General features: G+C 34.2%; 1 protein-coding gene across 1 annotated transcript; it reads right to left on the reverse strand.

Moving 5' to 3' along the window:
- Window positions 1-1,038: 1,038 nt before the first annotated feature.
- Window positions 1,039-15,386, reverse strand: LOC128190082 (uncharacterized). The gene is made up of 13 exons (XM_052861991.1): window positions 14,862-15,386; window positions 13,426-13,471; window positions 12,344-12,744; window positions 11,151-11,383; window positions 10,393-10,819; window positions 9,381-9,491; window positions 5,170-5,228; window positions 4,890-5,034; window positions 4,671-4,797; window positions 4,316-4,501; window positions 4,122-4,203; window positions 2,777-2,917; window positions 1,039-2,293 (listed from the first exon to the last, which is right to left on the reverse strand). Exons 1-13 carry the CDS (start codon window positions 14,917-14,919, stop codon window positions 2,123-2,125), a joined length of 2,187 nt encoding a protein of 728 aa, XP_052717951.1. The 5' UTR covers window positions 14,920-15,386; the 3' UTR covers window positions 1,039-2,122.
- Window positions 15,387-16,849: the final 1,463 nt, after the last annotated feature.

A 16,849-nucleotide genomic window follows, 5' to 3' on the forward strand; every position in this document is an offset into this window, starting at 1 on the left:
TTGATATTTAAAGGCGTCTGAAAAATTGTACATTGTTAAACTAAGGCCAAAATTTTTGTAGGATGTTTTATTGGATTCGGTGAAACAGTCTGAATAGTAGATACAGATGCGTTATAATTCAGAGTCAGTTGATAAAATAAAAAAATATATCCATAAATTTGACAAGAAAGCCACTTTAAATCCACAATGATTGCACTATGTGTTGTAAATATCTTTGTAAACAGGCACGTATCGTCATGGGGGCCTGCCCTCCACCCCCCCCCCCCCCCCCACACACACACACACACTTTTTGTCACAGAAAACAAGTGAACTATAAAAAAGTGAATTATTATGAAGTTGCCATGTTATCCCATGGAGTTGCGAAATTGAGTTGTAGACTTGTAGTTATACTATGTAACACCAACACCCCCCCCCCCCACCACACACACTCAGGATTTTCATGATTTTGAAAAGTTGGGGGGGGGGGGTTGTATTATTTTTGCTTGTCAAGATCCCCCTACATTCGAAAACGATGCTACGTGCCAGGTAAAGAGTACAATGTAAACGTTTTAGATTTCTAGAATCAATTTTACTATTTAAATTGAACTTGGCAGAAAGAACCAGATGAAGACCCCTCATCTTTTTAATACCTTGAAAATAGGGTCGACACAGATAATCTTTTACTTAACAAGAAATGTCGATATTTAAAGAAAGTGCTGTAATATACATTTGGAAACATGATCACTAATAGGACCCAAGATGGGTTGCGGGGTTCGATACAAGCATAATTAGGTAAATTCTTTTTAAAATCTTCCTTAGATCCTCTTACATCTTTGCAAGCATCCTGCAATCACATTTAGTTTACCCTTTCATGGTTCTGCAGTATTTATATAATATCATGGCAGTATGCTTATGATCAATTAGTAAGAAATTGGTTATTTGAATTTTCTTGTTTCATGCAGCTTTGGGGTTAGACTCTCCCGTACAAGACTATAACTGGCCAACCCAGAGATCACCTCTTTTTGTTTTACCCGGTTAACACACGTTATGCTAGGAACTTTGTTTTAATTTTATTTAGATTAGCATAGTAGATAAATTTACATGAATGTGGGATATTTCAGCACTGAAAATTTAAATCCAAGTGACAATTGTTTACCATTCAAAATCATACATAAACAATGAAATAATACAGTGAACGGATAAATAAAAATTAATCAGAAATCAATTATAAAACTTCTGTTAAGTAACGTATGACATTTTAGTAATATGAAAATAAAAGGGTCAATTTAAGTATAAAAAATTAATTAAATCTTATGTACAAAGAAATCAATTGAAATATCAACTGTTCTTCTGTAACTTTGCCTCAGGTGGGAATATTGCCATGAGAAACTGAAAAAGTTAAACACAATTGTTGGAATACAAGAAAAGCTCTGCAACAATGAACACAATGTCAAGTAATTGTACACGATGACTTATAATTATAAATAGCCAAAAGAATAATTTTGAACCACGACAAAAACATGTTCCACGAACTCTTTTTCACACTCTATTTTACACAAGCAGTAAACTTTATAAAAACAGTACATATTTCCGATCATAAATGACAAATGATCAATGATGTCAGACATCATATTCACTTATTAAACATTCTCTTTAAAATGCAAATAACATGTACATACATACATACTATCATACCGCTAATTTAAAAATGCAGTTTTTCACTCATGATGTCTGCATTTTTATAGAAAAATGAAGCAAAGCATTAATTTTTTCAAATATGTTACATAAAGTGTACATGGCATAGAAAGATAATGTTAAATAATAGGGAAATTGTTTGGATTTTTGAGGATAGATTTTTTCTAGTCATATGAATCATACATGATACTCTAGTTCATTTGTATTGACTGATGACAAGATATATAGATATTTATCTATATAAAGACGAACTAGAGGTCATAAAATAATAGAATGGTTTTCTTTCTGTTCATCTGCAAAGTATTTTCTTTCAGTAGGCTTTACTGTATAAAATATTCTCAGATCACGGGCAAAATAACCATTGACGTTTCCTTTCCTATAGAGCACTATAACACAATCACTTCTGCACCATCAATCTGCCGTGGAATTCTCCTATAATCGCAGTCATCAGTTGGTGTATTTGATGTCGCACAGTAATGGGTTGGATGTTACGCTCCCAATGACCATCCTGTTCTTAAACACCGTTGCTACAGAGGACGCAGGGATCTCTCCCCCATCATCCAGGAACACCTCTATCACTTCTCTCAACATTCCTTTCTCTGATTTTATCTTCAAAACCTAAACAAATGACAATAGGCCGATGGTAAACATTGCTCAGATGCGCAACTACGTCAGACAAACTAATGCGCTCTCTTGGACACTAGGGAGTCTATGATATGGAATTTGCGATGATATATACCAGGAATGATGCTTATTTACAGTTTTGATATAATTGTTTAATTAAAGCGATATAGACTTTTAAAACACTCTTTTTTGTTTTTATCAATTTATCATCCCCACTTGGCAATAAACCACCCTCCTTTTTTTAATAAATCTGAAAGCCCTTCACCAAAGGTTTCTTTGTATCAAAACTGATTGAAAGTTGAAAAGCTGTTCTGAAGAAAATTTTAAAAATGTAAAAATGTTTACAGATGGATGAACAGACAGACACCATACAAAATATAATAAAATAAAGCTGATAGTTGAGCTTAAAGTACAAGCTATCTTTAAAACATTTACAATCAATTCAGAAATTCAGCATTGTCTTATTGTGTCACATACCTGAGAAGGCGACGGTGTCCCTTGTCCTTCTCTATGCATGAAGTAGATTAGGGTACCGATTCGGGGGTGAGCCCCCACCCACAGGTCCCCAGATTTAGGATCCACCTCTATGTTATCTACTCCTGAGTCCACATACTTAGTCTACAAAGATCTCATTCATTATGTATGAAACAAACTTGAATATAGTTATGACATGTACTATGACATATTTTACATACATATAAGATTGAAAAATGTCTTGAATCTTATTAAACTTATCCTCATAATTTATGATCTTATTCTGTGATTTTTTTACCACTGTTCACAAGAAATATTGATGTACTATTTAGAAATAGTATTTTGGCATAGTATATTTTTTTTGGTAGTGTTGCAATTAAAGAGTGCTGGGCAAGTATTGTGTTGATGTAGTCAAGTTTTAGGTAAATTAATGTTGACTTTAATTATAAAGCACAAAGTGTTAAATGTAAGGTGAATCAGTTCATTGTTTTGTGTACCGAGGAAGTGAGTTGTATGTTTTTAATGTTGTGCATATAAAGTGTTGAAAAAGATGTGTTGGTGAAGGTAAATGATTTGTTTGTATTCAGTGTTGAGGTAGATGAACTGTTTGTATTCAGTGTTAAGATAGAAAAATTATTTTTATTTCACGTTGAGTTAGTTAAATTGTTTCCATTTATGTTAATGTAGTTAAATTGTCTGTTTTTAGTGTTGAGGTAGACAAATTGTTTTCTTTCAATGTTAAGGTAGATATTCAGTAATGAGGTATATGAATTGTTTGTATTCAGTTTTGAGTTAGTTAAATTGTTTGTATTAAGTGTTGAGGTAGATAAATTGTTTGTATTAAGTGTTCTGGTAAATAATTTGTTTGTATTCAGTGTTCAAGTAGATAAATTGTTTTCTTTAAATGTTAAGGTAGATATTCAGTTTTGAGGTACATGTAGATAATTCTTTTTATTCAATGATAAGGTGTTTGTTTTCAGTGTTAAGTTTGATGAATTGTTTGTATTTGATGTTGAGGTAGTTAAATTGTTTGTATTTAGTGTTAAGTTAGATAAATTGTGTTTGTATCCGGTGTTAGGGTAGATGAATTGTTTGTATTCAGTGTAAAAAAGTAGATGAATTGTTTATACTAGAGGGTTGCAGTAGATGAATTTTTATACTTAGTGTTGAGCTAGGTTATTTAAGGCATGTAACATTAATGTAGTTATAGTGTTTATTGGTCAATGCAGGTCTTTAATTATTCTCCTAGAAGTTCAGTGACAAAGGATACTTAGGAAGATTCGATTTGTGGCATGCAAGTGATACCAAGCACCTAGAAATGTACATGTAAGTGGTACAATTTAAATACCTGTTTAAGAACTAAACTGTTGTCATCTTGCCTTTCATAAACTAATATATCTTTCTCCAATAACTCAGCCACATATACATGCCTAAAAGCAATGAAGAGTTGGAAATTACTGGCATTTATCCCATATTCCATCTGAGCATATAGTTTAAAATTGATAATGCCTTGAAGTTATGGTTATGGAACATTTTTTTAACCTGTGGTCTGGAGAAATGTTGATACCATTGGCAAAAATATGTCCCCCTGCCGCAACTCTCACCCTAGAGCCATCATAAAACAGGACCTCGCCAAACCTGAGGTGTAGGAATAACTCCAGCAGTGACCACTTCAGTGAACAGGTGATATAAAACTGGTTCTCGCTGACCAGCACAAGGTCATTTAACCTGGCAGAGTTGAATGCAATTATATTGTAAGGAACTGTTTCACATTCAAACTTTTCAATACATGTACAAAGTCAAATATCATTAATTACAGCATTGTGGCAAGAGTAACAGTAAGGTCTTGGGTTTGAGTCACATTGTAAACATGAGCGATACATTTAAAAGTACCTACTCATAGAACAGAGGATCTCTGACTGTTTTACTGTGGATCAAGATTTGTTTCTTCTCATCAAACTTGAACATTTCGACTGTGTCTTCTCCAGAGGAATGGTGCATTATCACAGCTAATGTAAGCCCTCCTGATCCCAATGAAACACAATATTAGAAGTAACATTCCCATTGTCTTGCTTGAGATTTTGTGAGAGTTTTTCCACACTTTTCTTTCACTTACCTGTTTCAATATCCTGCCAAACTGAGAGTCCGTGATAATGAGCATCTGACATATTCTGGTCACTCTGTAGCTGAAGTTCTTTGATCTTGTGAGTGGGATCTAAGAAATCCATCAGGAGTATTTTCCCTTTCTCACTTGAAATGACCTGATGATGATAAAATTATTAACTAGCTGCCAACTGACACTCAATAGGGAATTCGCATAAATTGTTCTTCTTTGCAACAACATAAGATTAAAAAGAATGACTAAGAGGCTTTGTTTTTAGAGAAACTTCTCTTACCCCACTTGAAATAAATACTCTTCCATCTGGCAGAGCTGTCAAATCCTCAGATCCTCCCTCTACATAAAGTATTGTATTAAAATTGTAAATAATGTTGAACTTCAGAATCTTGCACATAAGTTTTTCAAAGACCATGCCTATAAGTTTAACATAATAAGGTTTGACTGTACAATCATACATTCATAACCTCACCTCTCTCTCTCTCTCTCTCTCTCTCTCTCTCTCTCTCTTTTCTTTTTCTTCTTCTTCTTCTTCTAACCTTCAATTCTTTCACCACCATATCCCCTAAACATACTTGCACCTTCCAGCCTGATACATGGGCCAGGAGCATCATACATTCATAACCTCACCTCACCTCTCTCTCTCTCTCTCTCTCTCTCTCTCTCTCTCTCTCTTCTTCTTCTTCTTCTTCTTCTTCTTCTAACCTTCATTTCTTTCACCACCAGATCCCCCTAAACATACCTGCACCTTCCAGCCTGATACAAGGGCCAGGAGCATGTACAGCTATCACAGGACTCCTGAACACATCCCTACATAAATCAAAGGCAATGAAATATCTTTAGAACACTGAAATGAGCATTAATTTAATATGCAAACTTACTGAATTTCTCACATACATTAAAAATAACACATCTATAAAACTGTGATTTAAACCGTGATCACGCCAATACTGTCCAAAGCAAAGCAGGTTACAAAAACAAGATTTTAAAAAATAGTTATAAAGTTCTTACCAAACCGTGGCAAGTTTTTTCATGATTACAGCAAAGACAACTGTTGCTATCATACTTAGTACAAATTTCACGGCAGCCATTTTTTGGGATTCTTTAAAAAGAAAAAAAAATTTGGGATTCTCAGTCTAATGTTCACATTTTTAAATTGGAAATAAATATGTCATACAGTCATCCTGACAATTTCATCGGTCCCGGTCCACTTAGGGCCACAAAGGTGTGTGTAGGGGGAGGGGAGAACGGCCATGTGTGGACTCAAGGCTACTGACATATATTGTGAGGATATCTTGTTCGATTAAATTCCTCTTTGGTAAAATATTAAACTTGTAAAGGAAGAAATAATATTGGGTTCTATTCTTGCAGACTGGTATGTGTATTTCTTTAAAAGACCTATGGGGGAGGGGGGGGGGGTCCCGCAGTATTAATCTTATGACGAATGGGACATTACCGAATTAATTTTGATGCAAATTTATTATTTCACACTTTGAAGATTAAAAGTTACTACAATAAAAAGGTTTCACTTTTTCTTTTTATAATATTTTTACAATGTACTCGACAAAAGCAAAAGAGAGCTAGTGAGTGTTGGTAACCTGACTGTGTACTGTACTTGTATTTTATTTCACAAGCTGCTTGGTCCGATTATCTCGCTTTTAAACGATGGTTATTCTAAGTATGTATATAATAAATAGCATTGCAGTAGTTTTTCTGGTCAATTAAGTCATATTTCAATGAATAAAATGATGTCCATTGATGTACAAAATTGTTACAAAAACCATTCTCATTACTGTTCGTATGCCCACAAAGAAACTACATTGTATTTTATTTTCTTTGAATATATCTTACTTCGAAAGAAGACCGATTCTACTGGTGTAAAAAGGCAAATGTATATAACTTTCTAGGATAATTGGTTTGTATGGAAAATTATTTGATGCTGTAAAAAAAAATCGGACCATGCAGCTTTAAATTGATGCTGTAGTCCTTCGCGAAATAACCATACCATGCAGCTTTACTATTCTGAATATTCTAAAGTTATCTGCGTGGGTTTTTTTTCAGTTTGAGAATGTCAGTGTTCATATTTGTTACACATTACTTCTTTTCCTTCCCATTCGACACTTATCATTTTCTTTACTGTTAATATCCTCTTCCGAGGATCCAAAATTTATTTTAATTGTCTATAGAGCTCGTTTCGCTTTCTATAGGTGTAACCGTTTGAGCGAGCGCAGTGCTCTATCAACGGTTCTCAATCCGATATAACTAAATTGCTAGAGAAAAAGAAATACTGTTTTACTTATTCTGATTAGATATTAGCTGGCTTTGCTAATTTGAGCATGATTTTTCCTAATTTTGTATGCATTTTACGCACAATGTTTTTTATTGTTTAAAAATTACGTGCATTATTGAACTAGAACATTCAAATTTATTAAGATTTCTTTTATCAAAATTGAAAAACAAGAAAGACAACTTGTGGCGCTAAGTTAAATTTCAGCGTTGACTCAGTGTTCAAAAATTTATTTCAGCAAGTTAGACAAATGTAAGGATTATATATTTTTAAAAATAACGAAACTTACTTGCCCTTGCTCTTAAAAAAAACTTCCTGATTTGTCGAAGAAATCTAAATAAGTAAATAGTTGTTTTTCATACTCTTAAACCGGATCTTTTCAAGTTTAAAATGTAGATAAAACTGTGCACGATGGAGCTAATTTTCCCCGGTCTAAAGAAAGACAACTTGTGGCGCTCAGTTAAATTTTGGCGTAAACCCAGTGTTCAAAAGTTTATCTCAGCAAGTTAGACAAATGTAACTATCCAATACCAATGTAAATGAAAAAAGGTAAGAATTTAGCATGTTTATCATAAATTGAACAAATTATGAGATCCTTGATAAGTTAGATCCTTGACTATGACTTTACTGCTCCCTCTTATTTGCTACCTGTCCATTATTTTATACATTTATTTATTATATATTTCTTTCTTTTTTTAATTTGTAAATTTTGTTCATATATCCGACCTCTTTTATCTGTGTTAAGTCAAAAATTCCATAGCAATCACGACTCGATGGCATTTTCTATTCACACTTGTTTCCCGTAAACATAAGTGCATGGTCCAGCTCTTCATATTGAACTAAACTTGTAGTTGGTGCTTTTTTCGTATTTCAATATCGACTGATATAATACTCAGAAATGCTACACTCCTTACAGACCGAGTATACATGCAATCGCGTCTTCTCTGACCTTTCCGGCAGCGCTTGGGCTATGTATTTTTTTCTGCGGGTCGCTACCTTCTTATTGTATGCCGAATGGTACCTCGAGCTCATTATAATAATTATATGTAACGTGTTATATGATTGGTTCTAGAAAATCACATGCTAGGGCAATAAAACTTCATATTTCGCTGTCATCGTCATAGTATCCACCATATTCCTCCCATTTGAAAGCCACGTGAATTCTCATTCTATTTTCGTATGAAAAATCCCGACGATGAGCATACAATGTCATCAAACAATTCTAAAAAGAAATATTCGGATTATATCAACTTTTAAATCCTTTTTGTATCAGAAAACTAACATAGAAAGAAACAGGTAAACATTCACTTCGTTTTTGCTTTACAAGAGTTAAAAAACAATCAAACCCGGTGTTTTGTACGGAGTCACCCGTCGTTCGGTATACTGAGAAATAAACAATGTATTGCATGATGGTGAGGGAGATATGAATATTTATTCCCCCAAGAAAAATCATATTTCCTGAGGGCAACGGTGAGGGAGATATGAAGATTTATTCCCCCAGAAAAATCATATTTCCCTCGGGCGTTGCCCTCAGGAAATATGATTTTTCCTGGGGAAAAAATCGTCATCTCTCCCTCACCATCATGCAATAAATATATAATATTCGAATAATCAAATCTGAAAATATTGCTCATCAAATTTATTAATATATATATTGAACTACGTATAAAGTTCGAAAATTGATCATCATACATATCTATAACAATTTAATTGGAGAATAGCAACTATAAAAATGCATCAAAACGTCAAAAGAAACAAACAAAAACCGAGGTAACACGTCATTGCAAAATGGTTGAACAATTTGTATAATTTACCCTTCAATTTACCTAGAGACATATCATTGTCCGATAAAGCTTTTTTGTTAAACTCTCCCTTAATCTCTCTTTCTTCTCTTATCTCTTTCTTCTCTTATCTCTCTCTCTCTCTTATCTCTCTCTCTCTCTCTCTCTCTCTCTCTTTACCCTTCGATCTTTCTTTTTCTATTTCTCTCTTCCTATCGCATTTCCTCTTTATTTCTCCATTGTCTCTTTCTCTCTCTCTCTCTCTTACTCTCTCTCTCTCTCTTTCTCATAAATGGGAGACAGGTTGTAGGTAAATGTCCTTGGACAGTCGGTGGTACACACACGCCGCAGACTTGGCTTTGTCGTAGTGAGGGGTGCTGGGACAGTACGTCTCCATGTCCCGCGCCATCTTCCCGCAAACACGTGTCAATGTCGTCAGCAGGTCATCGTCTGTGTTAGTGACGTCATGTAACACATGGTACAGACAGTACATCAGCCAACCACCTTTACCGGAATCGGACCACGCAATAGTTCCTGAAGTGAAAGAAGATGGGTGGATAAGGCGTGTTAAATGCCCATAAACGATCGGACAAGCTACTGAAAAATTATAATATCAATAAAACCGATTTTTTTTTTAAAAATCATTAAAAACAATATATGTTTAATATATCATTGATTTTTAGCTCATAAATTTGTTCAATACTTGGAATATGTTGACTCAAACAGGCGTATACGTATCAAAACTTGCAAATACTGTCATTTTTTAGAACTTCAAGGCATTTTCTGTTATAATGTGGGTCTGTGCTCCATATTTTTCTCAAAGTCTAAATAAGGTTTATTGGAAAACAAACCGATTTCAATCAACAAAAACATGGAGAGATGACCCACTATAAATTAAAAATATCATTTAATATCCCAACAATTGAACGTTTTGAAAAAATAATGCAAGTCCGCAAATCCGTTGTCAAAGTCACACATGATATTTAAACAGCCTATGTAGTTGTGTTTGAAATGGCTCAGTGGTTAGAGTATCTTACATAAGCTAACCTTATATACTTTGGGTTTTTATGATATGGGTTCGATACCACCAAAATTTCAGGCAATAATTTTTTTCTTATCTTTTGTTAAATATATTAAAAACTGAATATAGTTAGAAATTGTGCTTTTGCAAACTTGTATTATAATATATCTAGATAGATTTAATTGGGAAAAACTAAATTCAAAATTGTATTTCACTACTAAACCGAACGGGCATTTGCGCCATCTTATTCCCCCATCTTCTTCATCTTGTCTTTTAACATTTTGTTGAGATTTGAACGTTTTAATGGAACTTTACAATTCTGATATTAATAGAGAGGGTTTTATGAATTTTGTCTTTATTTGATGAACTATTTTTCAGGTATAATAAGTACGCCTTTAGACCATTTTTTATTACCTGCTGGGGAAGAAAACATAACCAGGTAGTCATTGTAGCACGGGATCTGGAAAACCTCAATGGGCTCGGATTCGGGCTCGGGCTCGGTAGGTTTGAATTTATAAGTCCCGGTTCGAGCTGGTTCCTGCCTCTGTAGAGATGCCTGGACATGGACTTGGTGTTCCTGGTAGTATTCGGGATACTGACGGGATAGTCCATAAACTTGGTAGTTTTCATACAAAGGGTCAAGAGTAGCTGCAATGAAGTTTCTCCGGAATTCCTCAGGTCGTCGACCCGAGTAATCGTCATAATTCCCGACCACATCGCCTCTTGTAAAGAATCTTGCTGGAGAACCGGCTGATGTGGTTGCTTTAGTCTCCATCAGACGGACCTCCACGCCCATATCTACTTCGTCTGGTTTCTGCACATCGAGGCGGCTCCTACAGGCCTGCAATGATCAAAGGCATTACTCATCAATATATCGCCATGCTAAATTCAATTTAAGTGTATATTTACATACACCGTATGTAGCGTAGCTTCGTCTGAAGTCGAAGCTCGGACTGTAATTCTCTCTCTTAATAATGGTGAGGAACGGTTTTCAATAAATTCATGATTGGAGCGAAGTCAGTTTACTCACCCTTACACTTACTTATCGTATATTACGAATTTCATTTGTATCGAATACAAATAATTCGTCCTTATCACTTCGCTATAAGCGTGTTTTACTGTATATACATATGTAACAGCTGACAGTCCCATTAGGTTCTGTTTTGTCTCACCTGAATGAAGAACATCTTTGGCTTCCCCTTGAGATGTCGACAGTTCCGGTCATTGAACAGCTCCAGGAGCTCGTTGGTTCTGACCACCCCGTCCCTGGTGTAGGTGAAGTGCTCTATCCTGATAAACGGTTTCTCGACCTGGGGGTGGACGGAGCTAACTTTACCCTCCATCCCGTGAGAACTAATCACACAGGCGAAGCAGTCAGACTCCGCACTGACAGCATCCCGTATTGCTACAAAACAACACACTCAATACTGTAAACATTGGTAAGCTAGAAAATGAACACCAATATACAAACAGTTGAATTTTGCAATCTCGAACACTAATATCTCGAATACCATAGATATGTCGAAGTGATTTGGAAGTCCAAACTCCTTATTCCTAAAGCATTTGACACTGGATATCTCAATTACTTGGATACCTCGAAGTTTTTTCGGTCCCATTGAGTTTAAGTTAACAAGCTTTGACTTAGGCAGAAGGGACCTCTTCACGGTTATATAAATTCAAGTTTTTATTTTTGATTTTTATATATTCATATGCAAAGTAATTTTGTGTTTATAAAGGGAGATTAACATATTTATTAATGATATATTCTGCGATGGGGATATCGATGAAGAATAATTATATACTAGTACTCGTAGATTTTGGTATTTGTACTATATACGAACTTTTTTCGCGACTACATTATTCCTGGATTAACATCCTATAAACTGTTCACAGCGACAAGTTGCTATGAAACCACTGTTGTTAATTAGTATATGAACAAGTTAAGACTAGTTCGCGGCGAAAAAGACTAGTTCGCGGTGAAAAATCTTTGCGACGACGCAGTGCGATAAAAAATAATTGTTTTAGTAAATTAACAATGTACAGATCTCCTCATACGATCTATAACTCCATCCATGTTTATCAAAATACTGGTACTAGTATCATTAGGATAAATTTTGATGTTTTTTTTTATATCTTTTCAATTTCTTGCTTACGGCTTAATGCCGATACTCTATTACAAGATTGCATGTTCTAAGAAGAGAGTATTTATATTATGCATATTCATATATACAAGGGCTTGAAGGAGTGTTTTTTTCAAAAGGAAAGCATTTTTGAGTGCACGTTTACCGCCATTTTATCAACATGATATTACAATTCAATAGTCGTGTGTTTATAATGAAGGGACATGATATCGATACATGTGTACCTTTCATTTTCTCCAACAGTTCTTTTGATGCAAGGTTCCTTAGAATATAAACGTCAAAATTCAGTTCTTTAAACATCTTGTACATGTAATATTCGTCCCAGACAGCATTCTCCCTTTTAGCCTGGTCGTCGAACTTGCTGTTGATGATTAGAACGGCAAACCCACGTGTCTCGTGACAAAAACGGTAGGTGTTGTCAGCAGAGGAAGGGAGGGGGGCCGGGTCACGTGGTGGACAAGAGGACTGTGGGTAGACCCAGGCCGGTTCACTGGTCTCTTGCATTGGATGAGACTCTCTTTGATATTCGTAATTTGAGGTGAAAGCCCCGGAGTCTTCATCTCTCTGAGATTGGACATGTGGTTTTTCTTTGAGTTTTCTGTTTTTAGATTTACGTCCAATCAAACTGCCAGAACAGAACAAAAACTGATTTTATATGTTCTCATTTCATAAGATATTTGTATTATACATTTGTCAATAGGTAAAACTAATCCATCCGCATTAAATAGAAATGCTGATAATGCTGATGTATTTGTACGTTATATATATATATATATTTACCGTAGTTGAATATCGCGTTACCTTTGCATTTTGATAAAGCTGATAATTAGTGGGAAATAAAATACACCTCACGTGAAACCATCCCCGATTGTTTGCTTGTTAATGTTTGCTTAAAATTTTACCTCATACAATTTGCACGTATCAGCTTTCCAAAGTTTAATTCTTAGCCTATCGATTTTTTTAAAGTTAGATCTTCAGATATGAATTTAGGTCATTTAACAATGCGTAAAGAAGGCAAACCTCTGTCTATTGACTCTATTCTACTAGTGCAAGATATACTTTTATTTGTAAGAAATAATTTCAATTGTCTACTGCTTTTGTGATGTTTTTACACATACTATAAAAATTATTAAATAATTAATCAGTGTAATAGTAGAAAATTGGCAAACGGTATAGATAACAACTAAATTCTATATAGAATAATTTAAGAAGAACTTTCAAAACTTCAAATCATTATAATTTACATAGATATTTCTCAGAATACACGGATCTTTAATTTAGCAGGTGTCTGTACCAGTATACTTACACGGACAGAGTTTTCTTGATTGCTTTATATCCATCTTGTTCTGATTCTACAACACAAAAACCGTTATATTATGGGACAATTTTTTTTATTTGAATATTATTGGTATCTTGTGAGAATTTGTTCTCATATAGGAAATATTTATTCTCGACTGTGTCCATGTTTAAAGTTAAAAAAAATAACTGATTTAGTTTATAGATATGCTAAGTTCCATTTCAACCTTCGGTCAAAAGGGCGTGGCAGTATGTGTCGTTACCTCATGATTATTACCATATGACGTACATTGTACTCAGATATACGTGTATCTGAATAATATCAATATTTCACTCGCCATTGAATAATTTGCAATTATAAGGAAGATTCAATTTTATTGCCTCATATCTTTTGATACTTGAATAAAACTTTCAGTTGATAACTAAATTGATTTGTTTGTCTTAATTGAATACTAGTAATCATTGTTTATGTTTGTTATTTCTTAAATACATTAATTTCCTGATAAGCGAAGAAATTTCTTTAAAATACATGTACATGTATAGGTTTGTTTTTCAATATACGGGTAAAATTATGTTTAACTTATTTTAAGTTACTGTATATGATTCATACATACGCCTTTTTCTAGAGATTATATCGGACCAATTACAAATTCATTTAATCATCTCATTCAGTCAAATATCATGTTCTGTGTCATGTAGGAATCTACTTGGATTTTTTTCTAAAACCAAAGGATTTCATAAACAGTTTTTGTTTCTATAAGATATTGTTTTTTAAATTACAAATTATATATCCTTTATTACTTTGTCCGAGGAATATAGAGGTGAAAAAATTACATGTAATCTAACCTACAAGTCTACACATTCTGATGTAGCAACAATGTACAACACAAGTTAAGGTTGCCTCAAAGTTCATTCTATTATCTACCGAAGTTACTGATTTAATAAAGTTTCCCAATAACGAAAGTTGTTCTGTCATTAATTTTCTGGACACCCCAAAGTGACAAGTAAACACATGATAACAACAGTCCTCTCGACTCGTTCAGTTTGGTAGATAGTTCTATAAGTACTGACTATAAGTACATTATTTACATTTGAATACACTATTTAACACGGCAAACAAAACTGCATTTGCGTTTAAACTTAATTCACTTGGTTGTACAATATTAAGGGTCTTCAGTTTTTGTATTAATCAATCGAGACCCTATTGGTTTAAGGTTCTAAAACGCCGATTGTTAACACGTACCAATGATTAGAATACTACACAAGGTTGACATTCATGATTGTCATATGACATTTAAATCTTAATGTAATATTTCATAACAATAATGTGGAGGTTGTTATCAGCAAAATTATCGCAGTCCAGAGTATATCGATCGGACACCAAATATGTCATAATTAATAACCTCTTTAACTACAATAGACAATTTTCAGAAGCACGTGACCTACCTGGTGCTAGTATTTCGGAGTTTTCGCAGAACTCTCTTCCCTGATCTTCCTGGTCCATTTCACTGTAGCAAGTATCCGAACTGTAGCAACACAGACATGGGGCTAACCGTGTACAACGACTGTTAAAAATAGCCCAGGAATTCCCATAGAACGACCCCGTCCAGATATCGCAATCGCCGAAATCCTCGGGACAACCCGGAATGACCTGGATTACGTCGACAGAGTTAAAGAGAATGGGTCGTCCTAATCCCCCAGTGTCGTTTTCGTTGCGCACTCATCCATGGACAAGCATTGCACCCTTATATTTACCGGTGTATACTTGATTACACGGCGTACGATCAACAGACCAGAGGTTAAAGGCGCAAACGATGGGAAAATCAGTAAAGCCGTATGATTTCATTGCTCGGGGAAACGTACATTGACTTCAGAAAGTTTGGCACCGATTCTCCGTTTTGCAAGTCAATCACCCTCCTGATCACAGCGATATATTCAAGCCTTCCAGCCTGATAAAATAGTCTGTCTACCTTATAAATATAGAATGTTCTCGCTGGATTAAAACTTTGGTATGCTTATAAGTTTTTCTAGAACTTTGCAATGTTGAATAAACAGCTGTAGGGGTGACACCCACGTGGGCGTTCCTGGAGATTATTACTTTACCACGAGAATTAAAGCTAGAGGTTAAGAATCAATAAACTTGTGTATAGTACATACAAAAATGTCCAATCTAACTTAATCATTTTTATAATCCACGTTAATCGTCTTTTTGAGATGATTTATAATAAATTCAGCCACAGGCCCTGGCGTCACCAACAGAACTTACAACTAGTGACGGCAATACGATGAGACTAAACAATTATTCTTGAAATGAAGAAGATGGGTAGAAGCGTGCAAAATGTATATTTTAGAACGGATAAAATATTGAGAAATATTTATATCAACACATCTGATCATTTTTTTAACATCGTTCAAAACAATGTATATTTAATATAACATCGATTTGTTACTTTTGAATATATACAATACTTAGAATTTGCCTTTTGAACCAATACCTTTTCGGACCGTTTCGTAAAATATTTTTTACACAGAATATAGTTAGAAATGTTGGTTTTTTAAAACTTATATCAGTTGTTTTTAAATAGATTTATAGAAATTTTATTTTACGATTAAACCAAGTTTATAGATTTATAGAAATTTTATTTTACGATTAAACCAAGTTTAACCAATGGGCATTGTGGAATCTTTTTCACTCGGTCATCAATTCACATATACTTTATGCATGCATAAAAATTTATAGAGATATATTTATTAGATATTTTCATGTTTCGATATTATATGGACAATGTGTGTAAAAAAAAATCCATGACAGAACCCTTCATTAATCTAACAAAAAATCAGCTACTATTGTTTGTAATTGGGTCTATGTCAGAAAAATAGCCAATGAATTGTCACAAGGCCAAACAATATGATCAAATATGAGTCAATTTGATGACAGTACATGTATATTCCGAAATAAGCAATCAAAGTAAGAGTGAAACTTATAAAGATAACAGGTCTTATCGGTTTAGCGATAAGTAAGGAAGCAGGGTTTATCCACAAACCACTCGATCGATCTCATTCCTATGCTGCAGTGTTTACAGCGCTCTACACGACGTGGTATGAGCTAAAGGAAATATTTTTAGCTGCAAAAACGTGCTATATAATTGCAATGCACGTTACTCTGCATGAAACTTCAAAAACCTATTCAGGGAGTAAGACCATGCATGTATCTTCAAAAACATTTTCTAGGATTAGGACCAATCAAAGAGTGGATGAATTTTATCGGAAGAAATAATTTTGTTCAATAGAATAAATAGAATATTTATTTTTGAACAGGATAACAGTAACATGAATAATGCAATTTGCTTCAAGAAGAGGAACCCCTTCTAAATTAAACAAAATAAAACTATTTATAAATGTTACTTTCTGTTTTAGAGGTAAACGATATTGGG

The sequence above is a fragment of the Crassostrea angulata genome, chromosome 6, assembly GCF_025612915.1.
Source record: "Crassostrea angulata isolate pt1a10 chromosome 6, ASM2561291v2, whole genome shotgun sequence".
NCBI lineage: Eukaryota > Metazoa > Mollusca > Bivalvia > Ostreida > Ostreidae > Magallana > Magallana angulata.